Source organism: Watersipora subatra, chromosome 6 (assembly GCF_963576615.1).
Source record: "Watersipora subatra chromosome 6, tzWatSuba1.1, whole genome shotgun sequence".
Lineage (NCBI taxonomy): Eukaryota > Metazoa > Bryozoa > Gymnolaemata > Cheilostomatida > Watersiporidae > Watersipora > Watersipora subatra.
Window position 1 is genome coordinate 9,780,274 of NC_088713.1, and position 24,053 is coordinate 9,804,326.

General features: G+C 32.5%; 2 protein-coding genes across 2 annotated transcripts in view; one reads left to right on the forward strand and one right to left on the reverse strand.

The window, feature by feature from the left end:
* The window catches only part of LOC137398664 (uncharacterized), a 31,912-nt gene extending 24,257 nt beyond the window's left edge, over positions 1-7,655 (forward strand). Inside the window, exons 8-9 of the mRNA XM_068084849.1 lie at positions 3,889-4,611; positions 7,224-7,655. Of these exons, the coding sequence (XP_067940950.1) occupies positions 3,889-4,611; positions 7,224-7,366 (866 nt within the window). The 3' untranslated portion in view covers positions 7,367-7,655. The remainder of the gene's footprint in view (positions 1-3,888; positions 4,612-7,223) is intronic.
* A 3,848-nt stretch (positions 7,656-11,503) lies between these two features.
* On the reverse strand, positions 11,504-22,156 carry LOC137398015 (fibrinogen-like protein 1). Its single transcript, XM_068084114.1, has 5 exons — positions 22,081-22,156; positions 21,341-21,562; positions 20,377-20,513; positions 16,374-16,506; positions 11,504-11,658 (listed from the first exon to the last, which is right to left on the reverse strand). The coding sequence occupies exons 1-5, from the start codon at positions 22,154-22,156 to the stop codon at positions 11,504-11,506; spliced, it is 723 nt and encodes a 240-aa protein (XP_067940215.1).
* Positions 22,157-24,053: the final 1,897 nt, after the last annotated feature.

The following is a 24,053-nucleotide window of genomic DNA, read 5'->3' on the forward strand; positions in this document are numbered from 1 at the left end:
TTGAGCAATTATTGAGGCCTTTGCACAGAAATGTGATCTACATGCTGACATAATCTACATGCTGCCAACATGATGGACTTGGTATCAATAGAATTGACCACCCATCAACATGATTTAAATGCCATGAAAATGACAGCATGCCAGCATGCAACACGCCACCAAGACCAGTCTGAGGCTAATTGCAGTACTCTGAAATGGCATTTTGCTAATCAGGTTTTTCAGGTTTTTTTTCTCAAAACGTATTTATATTCAAATATATAGGTAATGCGGTGTATATATTAACAGCGTTTACATGTGTTTAACAGATAAATTTAGGATGTGCTTATGGATAACCTCTTGAATTCTGGGTTTGGTTTAAAAGAAAATTGTAGTTCTGTAGAAAAAAGGCCACCGGTGGTGACAAACACCTTTAACATTAACTGAGTCCACTGAATCTACAATGCAGATTATTTTTTCTCTAAGCATCCGGTTCAAAAACTATTAAAAAGTGTTCCAAGATTAAAAACAAATTTACCCAACATTGTAATAAGTTTTATCATAAAGTATTCATTTTTTCTATGACTCGCGATTGCTTTTGATGTTTTAGATAATCTGAAAAAAAAAAGTTTTAAAATTACAAATGGCAGAACCTGAGTCTGGTTAAAACACTCAGATGAAGCACAAGAACAATTATTACACCTGTTGCCAAGAAATTGACAGAATAGTGATGAGCGAAGATGCAACTTGAAAGCAATACTGGAGATCAATTGTAGCAACTAGTGGCGTCGTTTTACATATACTTTTTTCTGAGCGTTTTAATTGTTATCAAGTTTTATTGATTTTAATTTTGAAACATCCTGAAAGTCGGTAAGCTTCAAAAATAAAAAACAATCACACATAATAAAAAAATGCTGATACTTTCTGTTAGAACTGCTTAACATTTTGTACAAGTTCATTTTAGTTTAAAAAACAATACATTCTTTTTATAATTTATATTGATTATTGATATATTTTTTGGTAAAATGATAATTATTTTGAAAATAATATTACTACAATCCAAACGATTCAAAATCTTCCATTTTATGTTTTTATCATCCTAGAAAATGCCTTTTGTTGCAATTGTCAGATTGTGATTTGCAAATAGGGCCATATTATACCGCATGTCATGAATATTTAGATGCTTTGAAATTGGTTCCATCAACAATAGTTCAGTTAGCTACATATTTTATTGATTTAAGTGTTTTACATATTCTATGATTTTTCTTACATCACTTGCATATTATACAAGCCATAAGCTTTCAATAAAATGCATTTGAGATATCTATTTAAATTTTGAAATGGTATTAAAACACCAAAAACTGTGGAGACAATAAATGAGTGTTCTTAAATCTTTAATTTAAAAATAGTTTTACAACTTAAAAAGGCAGTATTTTGATTTTTTCAAATTAGGATAAAGAGTTGTCGTACTCTGGAACAAGGGTGGATAACTGCTACTTTACTACTTACACTTTAATTTTTTTTGTAACTGAACTACGAAGTTTGTAATGCTAGCCAACTGGAAATATTCAGCTTTGCCTCGTGCGAACAATAAACAAGCAACAAAGTTTGATAATTTTAAGATATTTGGTAGGATTTGATAATTCTAACTTCATATTTGAAACAATGGCATAAAACCGTAAAGCCTGAAACAGAAAAAAATATGACTGAAAAACTTAAATATGAGATATTCTTGCTGGAAAAATGGTGTACTTGATGAGATGGGTTGAGTGAAAGGGTGTTGTTTATCATATTATTATAATCAGGTTTCATACAGACATGTTTGGAAATGTGTAATATTAGAGCATTCCAAACACCTTATAGCCTATTTTACTTGTAAAGATTGGCAGTATCATACTCCAATTTTAGTGTTCAATTAGCGTAAGATACTTACACCAAAAACCATACACCTTTATAAAATGTATTTTCATTTTAAAGATATACTGGCAACAAATTCACATTACAGTTAATTAGTACCAACAAACTCACCATGTCTTACTGTGATGTGTTGTAGGTGCAAAATATGTGGAAATGTGATTACAAGCGCCTAAAAGCTCAAAAACATACAGTTGATCGGCGCAATCGCGAGAACACTGTAGATCGGAATCCACTTCAAAGCGGTTCAAATGAGATCTAGTTGAACACGATGGCTTATGTTTCCACTTTCATGCAGCCTCATTTGTCGAAATATTTTCACAAATATAGTTACGCATTAAAAAACCATGTCTATTGTCCTTAGGCGCCTGTTTCATTGCAATTGTAGTGCTGTCACTTTGAAAATAGATAATTTAAAACCTACCGTAAAAATTACTTTAATTTTTAACCTCAGCTTGAAAAATTGCATGTAATCCTCTGATAAACAAGCCGAGCCTGTAAGTCACCTGTGATAGTGAAAAAATGCTGCAGAAATTATTCGCGCTGTTTGGCAGGAAGTATGGGTCACATGATCAGATTACGATTAGATAATTAGACCAAGCAAAAAAAACTGTAAAGTAGCGAGTATTTATATTTGATACTAGCTTTTCGGAAAAACTCTGAATTGTTTGTCATAAACTAATGCTTCGAGAAGTTTATATTGAGCTTTTTATTTGTCTTTTAGTTCACTTGATAACATCACGTGACGAAACAATTACCAAAATGTTTGAGAACATCATCAAAATATAGAGGTTTCAAACTACGGTGTTGTCGTGATGGCTGCGATCAGCTGTTTGTTTTTTTTAGCTTTTAAGAGTGTGCAGTAATATTTCCACAAACTTTGCACCTACCACAAAGTAGAGTAAGACATGGTGAATTTTTGATACCAAATACTGTAATGTGAATTTTCTTGCAAGTCAACCTTTAAGGACCATCTTCTGTATAGTCAGGGACATTACCAAACTCAGTTAGACACACAACTATAATGAGCATCAAGAAAGCAGCCCTGAGAACCATCAAAGTTATTTTCTAACACCTAAACTTAAACGAAACAAATCAGACTGTAGCAACATTCTTTACCTACAAGCAATATTTAACTAATAATAAAGCTATAGATTAAAACAATTAAAACAAAATGGTGCTTTCATATAGGGAAGATCGTTATCATTTTTTGTTGTCAAAGATTTATTGATGCAAATTGTTTTTCTTGAATCTTGCACATTAATGTATAGCGGCCACTGGGGTTTGTAAAAGTTAACTTTAGCAGAAAATTATTTTATTTAATAATTTTCACTTCATCCATAATTTCATTTTAGTTATATCTTACATATTTAGCCTAACCATTGTACCAAATTCACTAAAATGGAATAAGAAAAACTTTCCATACTAGCTCAGATGTATCAAGTGGAAATTAGCAACCACAGAATCAGATACTCAGTAAATAGACTCGCAGTTAGATGTGATTTCTGGCAAAAAAAGTATGTCACGTTTTCCTGGTACGATTGTGGTTGCTTAGAAGACTGACCCTGGCTTAGTAGTATAGAATGCCTAACCAATTTGAAGTTCAATTCCTAAATTGGCGATTACAAAAATGGCATCCGACCTTAAATTTCCCTTTGTGACGGGGGTCTCTAATTGTCGCAGTTGCATTTTCACAAGAGTCAGAAATGTCTAGCCAAGATAACAGAGCCAATGATTGTCAGAAAAGCTTTTAAAAAACCTACAAAGCTTTTGCTTGTGGTAAAGAAGGAGACAATCTTTTCAACTTTTTCACACTTATGGTTGCCTAACATGCCTATTTTTCGGATAACAGAGGATGTAGTTACCTTAATTGAGTTCTGCAAAAGATTTACGTAATAAGTAAATTAACTTGTAGTTTGATGTGATTTGTTGCATACAAAATTCTGTTGTGTATTTTTGTTATGGTAGCATAATATGCTGAGGCTTTTTGGTTTTTAGGGAAATGCCGGAGTGTTGAGCTTGCGATCGCTGTCACAGAGGGTGGAGTTGCGATAGATAGTGAGGAAGGTATAAAAGCTGTAGAGCGGGTGATGCCGAGATATCTGACGCATCTAAAAACTGTTCATCTGTCAAAATTTCCACTTTCTGTCAGTCGCTGTAAAGGAATAACCTATGTCAGCCTTTTAAACTCTAGCGAAGTCCTAAAAATTGAATCCGATTACAATTTCTGTCCAACTAATCTAAAGTTCCCTTCAAATGTGGAGGCCATAACGCACCACAAACAACTTTCTTACACTCTTCTAACTGGACCTCCTCGTCAAGTTTTTGTTCATGATCTTTCGCAAAAGTTTATAACAAAATGGCAGCATATCGATACAGACAATCAGTATACAGGAGTTGTTGTTACCGGGCAGCACGTCGTCGTGCCGGACCGTGTCAACAAGATGCTAGCGATCCATCCTCTGTCTGGAGGCCCAACTAGAGGAATAACCTGTCCCATCAGTTCAGACTACATATCGCTCGCCGCCATGGGTCAAAATCGTGTGGTCGTATCAGACTTTGGCTCATCCAGAGTCTTTTGTATAAATGTAACCACTGGGCAGACATTGTGGACCTCACGCAGTGTCCGTTTGCCGGAGGGTGTCACTTGCTATGGAGATGAGTATGTCCTGGTTGCAGGTCAAGGAAATACCAAAATAAAAGTACTGGATGCAGGCACAGGTAAGTTAGGTTTCTTGTACTAGTTTGAGATGCGGCAATCAGTTTGCTTTTTTTCAGCTAAAATTGTGAACCTTAAAAACCCTCCATATGGGCAAAATTCCATTATTTAACTTGAAAACTGGTTTGAATGGGAAATCTGTTTGACTGCTTGAAAGCAAATACTACTCTTGAATCACTTTCTATGATGGTCACACCAAACTAGTCATGAAAAGAGTTTGCTATTTGTGTACACATAAAATACAGTACACACACAGCGTCGCTATGATAATTCACAGTTTAAAAAATAATAAAAGTCACAAATACCAGGAAATAAAGGACTTGGTATTTCCTGATATATATATCAGCTTTGAGATATATATATATATATATATATATATATATATATATATATACATATATATAGGCTATAAATAAGTATTTATACATTACTTTATTGGCAATAACTTCATTTAAAATAAAAACTTTTTCAAATTATGCCATGCAACAAATAAATAAATAAATAATTTGACAAATAGTGTTTAAAATCCCTTTCTTTGCTAAAAAGAATGAGTATTAAGCAAAATATTGTTAATGCAGCTAGGGATTAACGGTGGTATTAGGATGAAAGGCTTTTAAGTCGAAAGTGATGAGTTCTAATCTCACATTATACAGTCTTTTATCCAAATCTGTATCCATGGCTTTTGAAAGACGGGCAGATGGATACTGCTTTTATTATAGTAAAGACTCATTTCAAGTACAAACAGAAAACTCCCTAACATATTTTGGTTAAATAATTTTTTCAGGTTTTTTTAAAAGCCACTAAAATTGGTCCAGAAAACATTTAATTTTCCAAAAAAATTAGAAGTTTTTCTTTGACAAATTTACATTATTAAATATTTACTGAAATGCTTCAGTGTAATAATAAATAATAAGTTTGATAATTTTAATGGTCTAGCCTTTAAATTGTTTTAGTGGTTGGGTTTTAGGAGTGGCTTTTCTGGAAAGTTGAAAAAATTTAGTAAAGAACTGGTTGTCTACTGTTTTTTTGTGTGCATAATTTTCTTTTATGTTTTTTCAGTTTTTACCAATTTATTGCAAAATTATTACCTGTAACTTGTTTTAGTGATTACGTTTAGAAAATTGATAAATTACAGCAATAAGCTATGTGCACAATTATTCTAAACTGTCAAGAGTTGACCGATTGGGGCAGGTGTTAGAGTGTCAGTATACTGAGTAGAATGTCACTAGTTCCAATGTTTGACAGAACTTGCTCTCACTGTGGTTAAGATTACAACATATCCTTAATATAATAAGGACTACACCTGCCCATCCATCTGGTTAATGCTGTAGTTGAAAACTAAAAAAAATGACATCACATAAGATTCAAACCCACAACCGTTAGGTTTGCAGACAGGACTAATACTAAAATGCGGTAATGGTCAACTTTAAAACAATTTTAAATCAGTGTGAAGACACCAATTTTTTTGTGTTTTATCAGTGCATCTGAAAATCGTTCACAGCACACTGAAATACTAGGGTACTAGTTATTTGCAAACAATTTATTTGGTTTTTATAAGTAATTTTCATTTTTATTACATAAATTTTGGAGCAGCTCAAATCTGAATTTATTTGTGCTTGGCAAAAAATTCTTATCTTCAAAAGAAATTTGAAATCGAAAATTTCTGTCATCATTTTAATGTGAAAATCAATTGATTCAGTTTCCAATCAATATATGTTATAATAACACTGATAGAAAGTGATAAAAGTACGCTTTAACCGTTGCAAACAAAGTCTTTTAAATTTAAAAAATGCAAACAAAACAATATTACCCTGCTTTTCTATAATTGCCACTAAAAGCAGATTTATAAAGTTTGGTTTTTCATTATTCAAGTTTGTTGAAATTTTGTCCAATAATTCTATTTTGCTGCTGAGGTTAATAATGTGTAGTTACTTTTTACTAGAGGTTTAAAAGCTGTGAGAATGTAACATCTGCAACAAATGTTTTTTCAACTCTCATTTTTATCTCTTAGATCAATGCTTCTCACTCTTTTTTACCACTAAACTCCCTACGCTCGATTAGGGCAATACTGTACGCCCTTGTTATGAATGAAACTAAAAAAGGCTAAATAAATGAAAAAATTCAAATTTGAACTATATGAAAATAATATGTTATTTGAAATTAATTGTAGAAACAATTTAACTGAGCAGCAACGCATGAGAAAACTTATTTTATTATTTTTGCCCTTTTTTCATGCCTCTTCTCTGCTATCTGCTCACAATGCGCTTCCTCATGTAAATTATACAGACCATTTTTAGGATTGACGATGTAGAGATATTTATTTTTTACATAGAAAAAAATTTAAAATGGTTTCTGAACTCTCCAAATGACAGTGAGCACCCCTAACGAATACAAACACTCCTAATCTGGAAGCCGTTTCTTACATCATGCTTGCTATCTTCGGGTTATTTTTATTTCTTTATAAGTAGAACAATTCGGATATCAATTCATTTGAATTGCGAGTTCATATAGCTATCTTAGCTAATACATGACGCAAACTCACATTGTAAATACTTTCAACTGAAAGCTATAGAGTATATCCTGAACAAATTCAAGTACTTGATTTTGTTTTCAGGTGAGGTCAAGTCTGAAATATCTCATGACGCTATTTCGGGAGGAAGTGGTTATCACGTTTTTGACATGACCGTCGATGGTGACACTCTTGTAGTGGCGAACTATAGCACATGCTCTCTTCTTTTCTACAAACTCAACAAGTGAAACTCTGCAACATGTCTGACAAACTCTTGCAAGCTTTGTTCACCTTAATGTTGGATAACTACATGTACCTTTTGAAGTGTAGCTAACTACAATGTAGTATACTACTTTGCAGTTACAGTGTAGTATAACTAAAATTGAAATAGAGATTTTGCAGCACAATCATTAGTGACAATTTTTTGGTGTGTAGCGTTATAAACATAAGCCTATGATGTTTATACTTGCATCAGAAAAAAAATTTGCTAAATTTATACTATTTTTTTATTTACAGCAAATAAATTTTAATCACTTATCACAAGTATTTGACAACATCGCCCTGGTAGCAATTACAGTAGAAGCCTCTACAACGCAAACAATCTGTTCCACAATCCGTTACGTTATAAGGATTTTACCCTATACAATTTTAAATATCCATTTGTATGAACACATATTTTTTCTTTTATCACATTTGCTAGGTTTGTAGTACATGATTACTGCAACTTGAACATAATCGCTGGTATCAACTATTGCGACGATAACAACTAGTGATTTCATTTTGCAAGTATTTTCTTTTGCCCTCGATCACGATTTGTCAATTTTAATCTCAAAGTTTCTTGACAGTCGGATCGCCTCAAAATTTAAAAGCCTTTGCAAAGGATACAAAAATACTAATACTTTTTGATAAAATTCTTTAACATTTTATGTAAGTTCATTTTGAAAATGTGGCTCACATATCGGAAGTAATATTATGCAGCTGAATGCCTGGGTTGTTAGGCTCGGTGGCTGGTGCTCACATAATGCTGCATCGCTGATAATCACATAAAAATAGCTACTCACAATGCGGTATTGAAATTTTTTATTTTCACCTGTACATTGCCTTCTAGAAAAAAATGTCTTGCTTTTCTTTGCAAAAGTTGAACATCCCTGAACTGTTCAGTTGACCAGCGAGTAGTTTCCCATTTCACCGCAAATAGTCCTGCGATTGTGCCACCAGTGCTTGTGGCATAGATGGAAACCAAGCTTACAGGGGGCAACCACCTTTAATGTCAATTTCAGTTAATTTTTTCCCTCTTTTTAGACAATTAGGTCTATGCTGCAAAAAAGATAAATATTGTCTGTCTAAACTAAAGTAAAACAAAAATATACGCTTATTTACTATACCAGGAGCAGTGCTGTCTGTTCGACCATGTGTATAAATCAAGGATTTGAGGTTAAGATAAAATACTGCTTTTGATTAGACTCCTACGTGTGACATCACGCATAGCATAGCCTGTCTTGACAAACTGCGGTTTTGCAGAGTTGTCCCCCGTCGAGTGGGCGAGCAACACAACAGCTTGTCACAAGACGTACTGCAGCTGATGCATCAGCTGCGCATGTAGGGAGTTGATCTCTTCCGTCTATGCGGCTTGGTTGTGATGTTATGTCGGTCGCTCCATTGATAATCATAATGGATTTTGCACACGAAATTATGTAAAAAAAATGATTACAACATTTAACCAGCGACCAGTCTCTGTGGTAAACTTTAGTAGAACTTGAGAACTTAGGCAACAACAGCGACTAAACATGTCGTTCTTTGTTCGCTCAGTCAGTTTAATTTCTAATTTTGTATCAGTCAGTTTTATTTGTTCTTATGGATTTTATTTTATTCTTAAGTTTTACTAAAGTTTACAACAGAGTTATAAACAACCAACAGTATTTGGTTAAAAGTTGTAATCTTATTTTTTTCTACATTTTTTTGTGCGAAATCCGTTATGATTACCAATGGAGCGACCAACACAACATCGCAACCAATCTGCATAGACGGAAGAGAAAAACTCCCTATAAATGCAGCTGATGCATCAGGTACAGTACGTCTTGTGACAAGCTGTTGTGTTGCTCGCCCGCTCGACGGGGGACAACTCTGCAAAAACAACAGTTTGTCAAGACAGGCTACGCATAGTAGTACAACACTAAAAACTGCACCGTTCTGCCACCTTTAGGTTTTTCTGAATAATTGCGCAGCTACTTTTTCTCTGTGCTTTACAAACCTAATAACTTTCCATGCGCACTAGACTTGACAACTTGCACTGAACGTTTGCTGTATATTATGTAGAAGTTTTTTTGTAGTACGAAGCAAAAACTATAAATATATTTTTACGCTAACTTGATTTTACGTACAGGAAAATTTACGTTTTAGGAGCAGCTACTGTACTGAGTTGTAGATTATTGCTAATGTTGGCATCAACAATGGTAACCTAAATACTTAAACCATGGCAGCCTGACAACATCTTTATTGTTAGCAGCTACCAACATATTTGTCAATTTTTTTAATGATACCTAGAAAGAAAAAGCTTATCCACAAGCCCAAACAAACAGTCTGAATCTTTAGGACTAATAAAAATATTTGAGGAAGTACTCGGTAAAAGCTTTTGAACTGATATGTATATTTCTTTAAAAGCTCAAACACACGACCAAAAATGAGTGATAAATTGGCTTCCCAACATATATTTTACCTGACTAAACTTAGCATCATAATTCTGCTTTTTTGAAGATTTTGAGTAGTGTAAAACAAAAAATTTTAGTCACGTTGCGCGTAATAGCTAATTGGCGTAATTAAAAAGTCTGAATTTTATTTGATGATTATTTCTTGTCACATTGCCAAAATACCAAAGAAAAATCTAATCAAGCAAAAAGTAAGCAATTTCTGCAGATAGAAAATTAGGCTTTAATGACAAACTGATTGAAATTCTGCGTAAAACAGGATAAAAAATAGAAAAAGCTAGAAAACCTGTTCTCTTCAGCTACAAAAGCTTTACCCTAAAACTATATGCTTTTCTAATCATAACAAATACACGCAGTCTATCAGGATATGTGTGTTGCAATTAATGCATTGTTTCAATTAAATTACTCTGAGACCTCACTTCTTTAAAGAGTAAAACATTACTATATGTGAGTTATGTTTTCTTATTGAGTTTTTTAAAGCTTTAAGGTTTAAAAGGATAGTTCAGAAAATAATTTTGCTATTCTAAGTACTTTTACAGTCAACATGATGTTGTTAATACTAAGATCAGAAGACCTGCTTCAATATAGAATAAATAACAAAATTTCAATTAGAGTTATCTTCTCATACAAATATTTCATTCAGATGCTGGCTCATCTCTCCCTGATGTGGCTAAATGTCAGGCAGAGATGAGGCTGAAATGATCACCCTTCTTATGGCAAAAATAAACAAACCTATTTATTAGCCAGCCCCTGCAACAGATTAAAATGCTAGCATGTCTGGACCTGCTCGTGCTTACTGAATACCATAATCTCTCTGTTGAGAAGCTAAATCTGGTCAGGGGAAGCCAGAATTTACTTCATAATTTGCGAGCAGGTCTCTAGAATAAATGGCAAATAAGAAAGATGATGAGAAAAAGCACCAGCAAACGTGTCAATTTTTAATGATTCTTTGTTTCACTTTACGTATATTTAATCTTCCTTCATGAGACAGATAATTAATAACATCAATTGTTACATAATAATAACATCAATCATTACATAATGGCAAAATTTCAACATTCACTACAAAATAATAACAAAACAAAGTATAACAGTTATGTGGCAGACTTTGAAAATCTTTAAAAGTGTAAAAAGGCATTCAATTATTTTTCTCCTAATCAAAAGTTTAAAAGCTAAAGAAAACGCACATCAACAAATTAATGACAATAGTTTTTGCTTGAGTCTTCTGCTTTGTTGTGTTTCAAGACTTTGGCAGCCAAGTTTGATAAAATAACCAGTACTATCTTCATGATAACTTGTCAAGTTTTAAAATAATATTTAAACAGAAAAAAACAGTCACTCTGGAAATGAGTGAAAAGTCAGAAATTCCAGCATTGCTAGCGAAAAAGGAAATGAAAGTTTCAAAACTACAAACGACTGTTTTGAACTTTATGTTACAAACATGCAAAAAACAATAAGTGTTGAAAAGAAGAGCTAAAAAGTGGTTAAAATCTCAAAATATTAATGTTAACAAACCCAATTTGCTAACGAGTCAAAAACACCACAATTTAACTTTTTGAAGACCAGAACTTTTCCTCAATTGTCTAATATTTTTACAAATATGATCAAGGGTAATGTCAGGTAAGTAACCACATGATTCTCTTGAAATACGGTAAAGTGACAGATTATCATCAGCATCTGCTATCTGCCGAGAAGTATATATACAGTTTTCAGAGAGTACCATGGACCTTTCCATGGAGTCCAAGTCATTCCTAATCCAGGTCTTTGAATGGTTCCATTAGACTGGTAAGGTCCATTAATGCTGGATGAAGAACAGTTATTGTACCAGAAGCCCCCTAAAATAATAGATTGTCATATACTGATCAATATTTTTAGTTGTTACTGTTTGAAATATATGAATCTAGCGCCTTTTTTTCTATTTTCTATGATTTTTTTGTAATGTTTAAATTTAGCTTTTAACCATTTCAGTTCCATCCATGTACAAATAATTTAGCTATTGGCCTACTGCTAGCCATTTTACCAAAATTGCTGATTTTAGTTCATATGCATACAATTTTTTCCGACCTGAACTTCTATCTAAAACATTTTTGTTATAGATTTTATTTTGCCAAAATGTTACCAAATAGTGCTATGCAATCAATTAAATGTCCCTACACCTTGGGCATAGCTAAAGCCATTTGAAGTTACGATTGCGACAAAGCTAAAACATTCATTTACGATGTTTGTTACTCTTACAAGACTATTACTTTACCACCGTCAGAGTTAGTGCTGCTAGTTTAATTTTTGTGTAAGAACAAAAATCTGAATGCAAGATGGCTATAATGTCATCAACATAATTAATTCTCTGTTTTCTACTAGCTTGGGAGATACATGTACTTACGAAAACCATAATAGCATTAAATAATTTGTACAACAGAAAGGAAAAATACCCGTTTTCAAGTTAACGGTTCTCAGACTGAAATTTAAAATTGCTTTTTGATTTAAAGCAGATTTTATAGATAAATGTTAAAACAAAACTGTCAATACCATAAAAATCCCAGAGATCGTTGGTTATGTTATCAACGGATAATAATAGTTAGTTACTAAGCAATTTCTCGGAAAGTCACAAAACTGAGCATATGGCAGTCGACTATAGATTACGCATAAATGCTCTTATGGCAGTGATAGAGTTAAAGATGAGCTTGCACATATTCTTAACAAATTTTATCATAAAAATCAGTACTTTTCTATTATGTGGGACTGTTTTGATGTTTGAGGTGATCTGACAGCCACAATTTGAAAGTGTGATTATGGCATCTTTAATTGCATAGAGACTGACAGCATAGATATATGTATCAATGCGACTTGAATGCAAAAGCACCGTTTCACGTCGTTTCACACATATTGTTCCTCTGAGCGTTTAATCAAGACCAAGTTTTGTCAACTCTAATCTTAAAACGTCTTGGCATTCCAAGCAACCCAAACATAAAAGAAACAATTGCAAATGATAGTAAAATACCAATAATTTCTGATCAAATTCACAACATTTTTCTATATGTTTTTTTCTCAAGTTACCTTCACATAGTTTTACATATTCTTACATAAATCTTTTTGTCTGTCTGTCTGTCTGTCTGTCAAGCCTTCTTGATTTTGCTTGTTAAACATTTTTTAAGGCATTTATAATCAAGTCCAAGTATGATTAGCATAGGTCAGTCACTGAACATGCCATTTGACAACAAGTTCTTGCTTGAAGAAACATTTTAATCAAACACAATTCCTTTGTATGCTATTTCTAAAATACTGGCTATAATACCAGTTTCATTTTGGTGCAAGTGGAAACTGTGAACGGATAAGAACATTGAGTATTTGATCCTTTGTTAAACTTGTTTAAGCCTAATAGCAAGGGACCTCAGTGACTATCGAGATGCCCAAATGTAAAGAACAGACAAAGAGCTAAGGCAGGACAAGGTTACATGCTTATTTTGTAACTCTGATGGCACTTTTATAGGAATTGTGCAGCGAATTGTTTATCGTTCACTCAGTTCAAACCGCTAGGTTTCTTAGTTTCTAGACAATGCATGACAGAAAAAAACCAAAATTTTAAAATTGGAAATAACTTACATGCAATATATACAATGCATTTACCATACAGTGAAGCAATATCAAGTATGAGCCATGAGTCAATTGATACCCAATATTTCTTACTTTTTTGATTAGATTGTTTGAACTTTAACTCAAATAACCCAATGGAGTGGTTTAAAAAATGGTTCACAAGAACCAGTCTGAGTTTTAAAACACAATATTTTAGTAACCAGACAGAAGGCATGAAGCATACGCATGAAGTTGGTAAAAAATTGGCAAAAATTGTGACATTGCTTAGAGTTTACGCAAACTAACAGACAAATATGCCAAATGACCAATTGGGATATGGCAATAAAAACATATATCGTCTGCAAAAGAATGGTTAGTTTTAACAGATTGTTTAAAATATATGAAATATTTAGTTAAATGTTAAACGTGAAATTAAATAATCTTGACAATTATTTTTATAAATATGATACATTTTATGAATATGACCAATTATCTTATCTGAATTTAAGCGCTAATAATATGCCATCTATGCTGAAAAACCGCCATAACACTACATGAAAAAGCTAACAAATAATGAACTAGAATATCACAATTTTATTGTTTGTAAAAACAAAAGGGGAAGCTGAGGCCGGTTCCTACAAAATTGTGGTATTCTGGGTTTTCCTCTCAGAAATTATTTGAAAATTATGTGTGCCTTTAACAGATGGCATGGTTGATACAACATGAATACCTCGAGAATGATGGCAGCTGTCAAAGAGTCTCAGTAGTTTACCAGTCATCAACAACAGCTTGTGCAATGTTCACCTCGTTGGCAATAGTGATTGGCCAGCACAGATTACTAAATTGATTTTTTTCCCATGACAGTTACTGCAATACTAGTACTTTATTAGTTTCATGACTGCATCATATGATAAATACAGTATGAAGTAAACATTTTGCTGTTTTAATTTCAGATGGGTTTGAAAAAGAGTGAACATTGTTATAACATATGATTACTGAAGTAGTTTGGTATTAACACCAACATATGGCATATAGCAAGAACTAGTTTTGAAGATAACATTTAGAGAAATAGGAATGAATAAGATGGCCATTTGCGTGTGTTCCAGTTGTAAAACATCCATTTGAGACCACACATAACTGAAGTTGATTTTTAAAGATCCTGTTAGACTATGCACAGGTTGAACAACCTGGCTAAAATGCATACATAAACAAACCCATATTTTAACCCCTCCCCTTTTAATTGAACGTCACCTCTAATAAAGGGCGACTCTAATTGAAGGTCTGAAAAATGAAGTGACATGACGTTTAAACAAAGGTTTTACGGAACTATGTTTTCATGGTTTAAAGCAATAATGTTGATGCTGACATGTTTCAGCATCTCCGCAAAAGTTCTCGAGCAATAGGAAGTTTTTAATCTTTTATGAATAACCATAATATGCTAATAATTTAATAATAACTGATAAAAACTAGTAGATAGTCCAGCAACACACAACAAATGTAAAAAAAATTAAAAAAAAGTTTTATTTTTTTATAAACAAAAAAGTTCTGTAAAATTTAAAAACTTCTAAAAACCTTTAGAGTAGCATCGTGTCTACCGACAATACGTTCATCATTGTTTGGTGACTCAAAATAACCCGATTCTGCAAAATTATAGCATCATATAATCCTTCATCTTTATCACAATCCTTCATAACATACCAACAACCATGTCGTGTCGGTCTTTTTCGCGATATTGCTCCAGTAAAATTGTTTGTATAACAAAAAAGTATAGAAAGATATATTTGAAAAGGACTAAAAACAAAAATTAAAAATTCCTTCTAACCCTTTTGCCAAAGTCAATTTATTAGGCTTTTTCTCTCACTTAAAAACAGCTTTTGTATACAGAGCAATTTCGATGTCAGTATTCCAGCATATACGGATTCTGACACACCGTTTTCGCATTGCCGAAATATCTGCCATTAGGCTTGAAAGGTTGAAATAATTTTGCTGGTAGTTTTTGCGCTGTCAGTAATGGTTTTATCGTATCAGTAAAGGGTGTACTGTACTATTAAAAAATACTTGCCTTGACGGTTTTCTATTGGTTTTTAACAATCTAGTAACTACTACTGGCCCTGGCAGTCTGGTGTGAGATGAAATATTTTCAGGTGTACCAATAAAACACAGAAAATCACTATTTGCATAATAATGGCTAAAGTTCTGAATTAAATGATCGGTGCTGGGGTCAGTGTACCCGGAGGCTGCGCTGTAAGTCATGGGATAGAATTCCATATCACGTAAAAGGATTCGCACCCATGGAATTTTCTGACAAATTATTTTTTTTCTGTGACAATTTTTGCTTTTTTATCTCTAATTTGCAACTGTAACTTTAAGCAGACCGACAGACATAAATCATTTTGTGTCATATAAATCTTTACTGCTTTAACAATCTTCTACCTAATATCCATTCTCTTAGCAAAGAAAGGCATTTTAACACTATTTGTCAGAACTATTTATTCAAAATTAATAGCTACATGCGGCTTTTTTCCTTTTTTTTATTATTTTACTATTATTATACTACCTAATTTGAAATTTTTTTTTATTCGTGAAATTAAGTTATTGTCAATAAAATAATACATATATATATATATATATATATATACAGATGTTTCATGTGAAAGGCTCAATTTTTTCAGATTTTTGCCAGCTGCCATTTGCTAATGATCATGCATATAATTCAATGACTGGTCAGAACTAGTTTTCTTAGAGGTCATGGTCAAACATGAATAAGAATTCTACTATTTGCACAAAACTGCTGCTTCAGATGACCGAAAACGCAGTGATTCTGCTTAGACAACTAACCTTGAAAACATTGTTTCAGGAGCTTAGTTTTCATAAACATGACCCAAAAGTACATTTACATGTAAATACTTTGAAAAGTTGGAGAAATCTACTTGCTAGTCCTGAAGTTGACTTCAGAATTATGACTTTGTTTTACAGTTACCTTGATACTTGGCAGCACAGTTTTCATCATCACTGGCATCATTATCTTTATCATATGCACTAAATTGTTGCCCGTTTATGCTGTTATCTGTAGCCAACAAGGCATCACCGGCATCACCTGAGTATCCCTCTATCTAAAGTCAAAGTGAAATCGCCTGAAACATACTCATTTGCAGGTATATATTAAATTTCAGGGTTTTTTTGTTAGTTGGTTTTTCCTGTGCCAACATCTAGCAAATAAAAACAAACATTAAAAATCTGATTTACCTAGGATTTGATCTCAGTACCTTAAGTTCTGAAAACTAGTAATTTAAACCACTTCATGATTAGCGTTCAACTAACCGTAACAAATAATGGTTATGGTTAAGTTAATAACCAAAATAGGTTAACATGCTCACACTTTCATTGCTTTAGGTTATTAACAAGAGCATAACAAGCATAACATAATTGCGGGTATTAAACTGGCATAAAAAACTGCTATTGCCTTAGTAGAACTTTGCACTACTAGCTTACGAGGTAAATTATCCAAATTCATTAAGTAATTTTTCATTACCATAGGTTGAAGAGTAATTTGTTTATATATGTAAACAGACCTTAGTGTTTGTCTGTCTAGTGTTCTTGCGTCCATTTATGCCAATAAAATTATAGAAACAAAACATACGCGTTTTTTTAATTTGAACATCACAACATCCATGTTTACTAACAGGTATGCTCACCACTCGATACATTGCTTTACAATGGAATATTGGTGCCTATACTTATTACGCCAGCTAAATTACGCTCGCTCGAAGCACTTCCAAAACAAAATTGGTTAATGCTACCATGCTTGAAGATTATAATGGGAGAAAATGACGCGTAATGCAACACAGCTCTTATTATAGTAAGGTAATTTACTAGTTTAAAATTTATTTATAGCTCTCTTAAGCTGCTAGCTTGAATTACTCAGCTTTATTGGATAATTATTTTTTTATCGCACAAGGGTTTTATTAGTCGTTAAATGCCATTACAAGCATTCACCTAGTAAAACTATATACTTGACCATACATCTATCCCTAGTATAATGGCAGTTGTACGCACCATAAAATATCTTCATGTGCGAAAACCATGTGCGCTATTAGGTGTTATATATTATTAAATGTTTTATATTATTCAATGTTATATAATATCAAATGATATATATTATTGAATGCTACATATTATTAAATGTTACATATTATTAAATATTACATGTCATTAAATGTTATGTATTGTTAAATGTTATATATTCTTTAATAATATATAATATTGAATTCTATGTATTATTAAATTTTAAGTTTTATTAAATTTTATGTAATAATAAAGCTTATATATTACTAATTGTTAAATAATATTAAATGATACATATTATCAAATGTTACATATTATTAAATGTTGTTTATTATTAAATGTTGTATATTATTAAATGCTATATTTTATTAAATGTTATATATTAGTAAATAATATATATCATTAAATGTTATGTATTGTTAAATTTTATATATTATTATATGTTATATATGCTTTAATAATATATTATATTGAATTCTATGTATTATTAAATTTGATGTTTTAATAAATTTAATGTAATAATAATAGTTATATATTATTAAATGTTATATAATCTTATACATTATTTTAAAAATTGAAAAGGTGATTGAGAGGTGCAGATAGCAGCCAACTTGATTAGGACTCTGATTATCAATGTTCAACTGCCATTTGATAGAATAACTTTCTAATCGGCCTAAAACTTTATGTTAGCTGATGTCATAAAAAGGTTAAAATTTGGAACAAGCTTGGAAAATTTTTTGGCTCCTTCCCCTACTACCACAAGCAACAACATAAGCAGGCTCTGAGTCATAGGAGCTACCAATACTATTACAGCTAATGGAATTAATTTTACTGCTAGAAATAGATTAAACAATCTCACTAAACATATTATTTAATAGAAAATCATCAGAAGTCCATTTATCTACAATTAATGAACTTTCTATAGTTGTGATGCATCTGCTACGACTGGTCACTGTGAATACATAATTGCTATAACAAATTCTAGGCCTTCTAACATAATGTGCTGACAAATTATTATTCATATAGAATGAAAATTTTGCTCATGACATACTGAGTTTACAATAGCTGATTACACAGTCTGATGAAGCGCTCTCTCAGCTGTTCTACTTAAGGAGTTTATTGATTGATACACCTTTGTAAAAAGCTAATCAATATTTACTGCTCTACCGCTGGATTCATTTGATTCCATTGCTACCTGTCAACCGTCTTTTGCATTAAAAATCTACATTTGTAGACTTTCAATCTACAAAGCTTTAGGAGCTCTGGCAGTCTGTAACTTTACAACAACTATTTTCTCTTATAATTTATTTTGCTAATTATGAAGCACTGTTATTTCTTTTACTAAATATTACTTGGTTAGCGCAGGTGAAAGAGTGCTAGTCCAACAAGGTGAATGACATGAGGTGCAGGTGAAAGAGTGCTAGTCCAACAAGGTGAATGACATGAGGTGCAGGCGATAGAGTACTAGTCCAACAAGGTGAATGACACGAGGTGCAGGTAATAGAGTGCTAGTCCAACATGGTGAATGACATGAGGTGCAGGTGAAAGAGTGCTAGTCCAACATGGTGAATGACATGAGGTGCAGGTGAAAGAGTGCTAGTCCAACAATGTGAATGACATGAGGTGCAGGCGATAGAGTACTAGTCCAACAAGGTGAATGACACGAGGTGCAGGTAATAGAGTGCTAGTCCAACATGGTGAATGACATGAGGTGCAGGTGAAAGAGTGCTAGTCCAACATGGTGAATGACATGAGGTGCAGGTGAAGGAGTGCTAGTCCAACAAGGTGAATGACATGAGGTGCAGGCGATAGAGTACTAGTCCAACAAGGTGAATGACACGAGGTGCAGGTGAAAGAGTGCTAGTCCAACATGGTGAATGACATGAGGTGCAGGTGAAAGAGTGCTAGTCCAACAATGTGAATGACATGAGGTGCAGGCGATAGAGTACTAGTCCAACATGGTGAATGACATGAGGTGCAGGTGAAAAAGTGATAGCCCAACACGGTGTATGACATGAGTTTAGGTATCACAGAAAACATTTTTTATGAATCAATCTGATTGACTCCTATATGATTTCTTCAGCTTAACGATGTTGAGCATTAGTAGAAAAAACTATCTAATTTTCAAAAGTAAATATATATTTTTGTTCAAGTTTATTACTAATTCTTTTGACTTACTTTAAAACGACCTTGCAAAAATTTTAGTAAATTTTATCAGAACTTTTGTTTCACGTGCAATTCTTTCTAAGTTTATAAATTGATCTGATTACCAAAATGTTTATGGATTGAAATTGATAAAATTTGGTCTCAGTTGAAAGGCTCTGATCAAACAAAAGTGTAACTGTGACATCTATAATAAATGCAAAGAAACCGCCAAAATAGAGACATGTAACGCTGCGACTTGGAAGCAATAGTCAATATCAACTATCGCAATGATAACAACTTGTGACATGATTTCGCAAACATTTTTCATTTGAGTATTTTAATTGCAATGAAGTTTTAGTTGATTTTAATCTTGAAGCACCTTGGCAGTCAGATCATTTCAAACATCAACAACCGTCGCAAATGATAAAAAATATTGATACTCTAATAAAAACTACTAAAACTTGGGTAAGCTTATCCTCGAAATATAAAGTAAAATATTGATACTTTCAGAAAAGAACTACATAAGTTTTGTGTAGGTTTATTTTTAAATTTAAAAAAGTCAAGGATAGAACAAACTTAAATTTTGTGTAATTTTGTCCTTAAAACACAAAGAAAAATGTTGACAGTTTCCAGTAAAATCTACTAAAGTTTTGAGTAAGTTAACTTTTAACAGTAAAACTAACCCTTTGCCTACCTTTAAGATTTTTTGAACTTTTACAAAATTGACCTAATATTTAAGATATAAACTCCTCAAAAATAATCAAAGCATTTACATGAGCGGTGTAGTTTTGAACATATCCATCGATGTAAAAGTTGGAATAATTCGCTGTTCTCCATTCTCCATCATGAGATTCCAGATGGACAGTTAAGAATTTGTTAGTGAGACTCAGAAACCTCATGCCTAATAAACCTGCAAAAACAAACATACGTCTTCTGTTAGAATTTTCAGCATGCTGATGAAAAACAATTTCATTTATTTTATGTCATTTACTTACTCATCGTAAGTAGTTTTCAACTTGTTGGCTACATCGTGGCTATTTGGTAACATGTACATGATTTATTCCATATGGAATAAAATGCCTGAATTCGCAAAATAAGTCAGATGGTTTTAGTCATTAATAGTTCCTTTTTCTAAATAAAAAAATTTCAAATATCGTGACCAATATTCAAAACTAAAAATATTAAATCAATAGTTTGATTTAGTGCTTTTTTGTCCAGATGAATGCTGTTTGAAAAAAAGATTTTGTGATTAGGTGCAAAAAAAGCTGCAAATATTTCATCTCGCTGAGACACTGGTTTCTTGTTTAATAGTAAAAGGGTAGTGACTCGTAAGATTGTGATGGTGACTGTGTTTTTGCTGTAGCTAATGCTTTGAAAAAACACAAATTAAGGAAAAATAGTTTAGTGAAGGATTTTAATTTTTCAAAGTCAAATTTAAAAAAAATTGAAGATATGACTACTGCTAATTATACTTATTAAAATTAATTAAACTTGTGGAAATAAATTTACTGATGATTTTCATTTATATTTCATGACAATTGGATTGGTAATTGCAAAATGTAGTAAGAGTGGCGGTTCATTTCAGAGATAATAAAAATTTAGAAATTTAACCACATTCTAAAGAAAAAAAATCTGTAAGGAAAGAGTTACATTTACTTAAAATTTTGTGTATAACAAAACAAGGTATCAGTAATTTATTTGAAAATTTAAAAATATGTGTGCAAAATATATATTTACCAATCCAATATTCGTTTCTCATGTCACCAAATCCTATGTGGTACTTATGATATGACTGGTTAAAACTGGTAGTTCCATTTATTCTCCTCTGGATTAGGTTCCATCCCTGAAATCCATCAAATATGCAAACGGCCTTGACTGCTGCTTTCGCTTTAGCTGGTGGGCTAAGATAATAAACTTCTCCTGATTGTCTTTCTCCCTTTTCAAAGGCATCTTGACAGTCTGAGAAGTTACAAATAATAAAAGCTCTGAAAAGCAATTAAGCTCTCTAGCCACAAAATGATTATAATTCCTATCTTCAATTTTATTTTGTGTTTTACTTATATTTTGTTTTGGTTGCTTTTTATTTTTGGATTTGCATATGATAAATGTCAAGTTTTTTGTCAAACACAAATTTTAACAAGTGCTCAGTCTATATTAACCATTATGCAATGTCATCTCGCATGTCTGTCGGTCCCAGAAAACGCTGTGGGTTCTCATAATTTTTTGGCTGATCGTGGTTAAACTTTATATGGATTTCCTTTCATCTTACAACAAGTCACTAAAATGTTTGGTGTTGAAACTCTATCTGAGTTCTGAGAACTAGCTCATTAATCACCTACCCACAGGATATTGATTTGAAATGAAAAAAAGTCTTTGGCAATTCTTACGGTCCACATGACTGCCAGGATATTTCGGTTAAAACAAATGGAAAATGCAAAGAAAATAAACATAATAAAAAAGGATTATGCAAATTTTACCCACATGTATTTTAGAGTCTGGTTCACTCTGAATAACACCAACATTGTAGGTCAGTGCTTTCCGATTGGCCGTCATCATCGTATAAGTACGCGGTGAACCAATGGCGTCAATGAAGCAGCGCAAGGTATATTGGAAAATTTGCAAATGTAAGATTTTTTAAATATGCTGCCGAGCATCAATGACAGCCTGTACAATGTCCCTCATCTTTACGACAAAGATAAACTGTCACGGAGAGCATGGTCTAAATATTTAGGTTTGTAATAATTGCTTCAGGGCTAGTATTTGATTCTAACACAAGACAGTAAAATCGTTTTTCAAGAGAAATTTAAAACAATGTGGAAATTGAGAGCAAACTACAGCATGTGATTATGGTAGGGTAAACAATTTTATCACTGAAGTATTGTGGCATCAAAGGCGAGTTACGGCGATATAGGTTGAACCGGTCTTGAGGTACCATAACGATTGCTGGCGTGTTCAAATTTTTAAAAAGCAAGCTAAAAAAGGCAGGATTAAATACACTTTTGTAAAAATTGGACGTATTGTTAAACAGCCAACATAAATAAAAGAAACAGTCAACATGAAGAAGTAAAGCATAGTTTAAATAGTCTATATGTGGGCAGCAGCGATTCGAAGAAACTTGGCTTAAATGTTTGTTTGTTTGTTTAGAACCATAGTTTTCACAGTATCTCATATTATATCATAATCATCATAGTTTTCATATCATATCGCGAGGGTTAGATGTATCAATAAAATAACAAAATGCAGTCGGAAATTGTATACACTTATTTAAATAAGCATAAAACTGTCTATGAAAGCGTATAAAATTGGTTACGTCTATCGAGAGAAATTGTTGCAGCTTTTACAGATATGAGTTTGTCTTTAGTGCATCAAATACTGCTTTTAAATGCAACAAGATTGTTCCACAGCCTACCTTTGTACAGGGTGTAACCTCGGGGCATGCATGTGATTGCTCCAAACTTGCAGCAGCTCTAAAATTTTAAGCAGAATAAGAAAAGAGAGAAGCATACGTCATGAAATTAATACTCCGCCAATCAACAATGACATTTATCTACAATCAGCTTTAATGAGTTTTTTAATAAAAACGTTTTTTTTACTTTTAAATTTTAATTTATTATTAGTTAGTGAACATTTTTTTTAAAACAATACACTGTTGAAAAAAAAATTCATATTAATATAATTTTACTGTTGAAAAGTAGTATTTAGTAATAATTTTATAAAATACTGTGCTGCTAAAATAATGGATGCACTACAGGGCATAAAGTGTTTATGCTCTTTAGTCTCCTGCTTGTGATAAACTTTTATCTAAAGATAAAAATTTAATGATTTCCAAATGTAATTTGCAAATAATTTGCTAACAGATTTTAAATGTTCCCATTGCTAACACGTTTATTCGCATATGGGTAAGAGCCCATGAATATAATTGTTTGTATAAAGTATTATATCTAATATTATATTATATTTAATTAGCTGAATTGTTCCAATCAAAATAATTTTTTTTTTAGTGAGCAGCTAACTTCACAATGGCTGGAAAAGCATAAAAACAACATAAAGCTCAAGCCTAGTGAACCATTATAGAAAACGATAGATTATGCAAAGTTAGTACACTGGGAATGTAGTGTGCCGTGATAAGATTTTAGATATATCAATAAAAGTCAAAGAATAACTATGAAGACCATCGTTGTTGAAGCCCAAAATGTGTTTGGTTTGCGCAGTTGCTAGAGCTCTACTCATATACAGCTGGTATACAAGCACTGATATGCAAGATAAAATTTTACTCTAGAGACTTTTGAAAACAGCAAAAGAGCGAAAGCGAGAGCGAGAGAGAGAGCGAGAAAGAGATAGAAAGAGAGAGAGAGAGCGGGAGAGCGAGAGAGCGAGAGAGCAAGAGAGAAAGAGAGAGAGAGAAAGAGAGAGAGAGCGAGCAAAAGAGCAGGAGAGCAAAAGAGCAAGA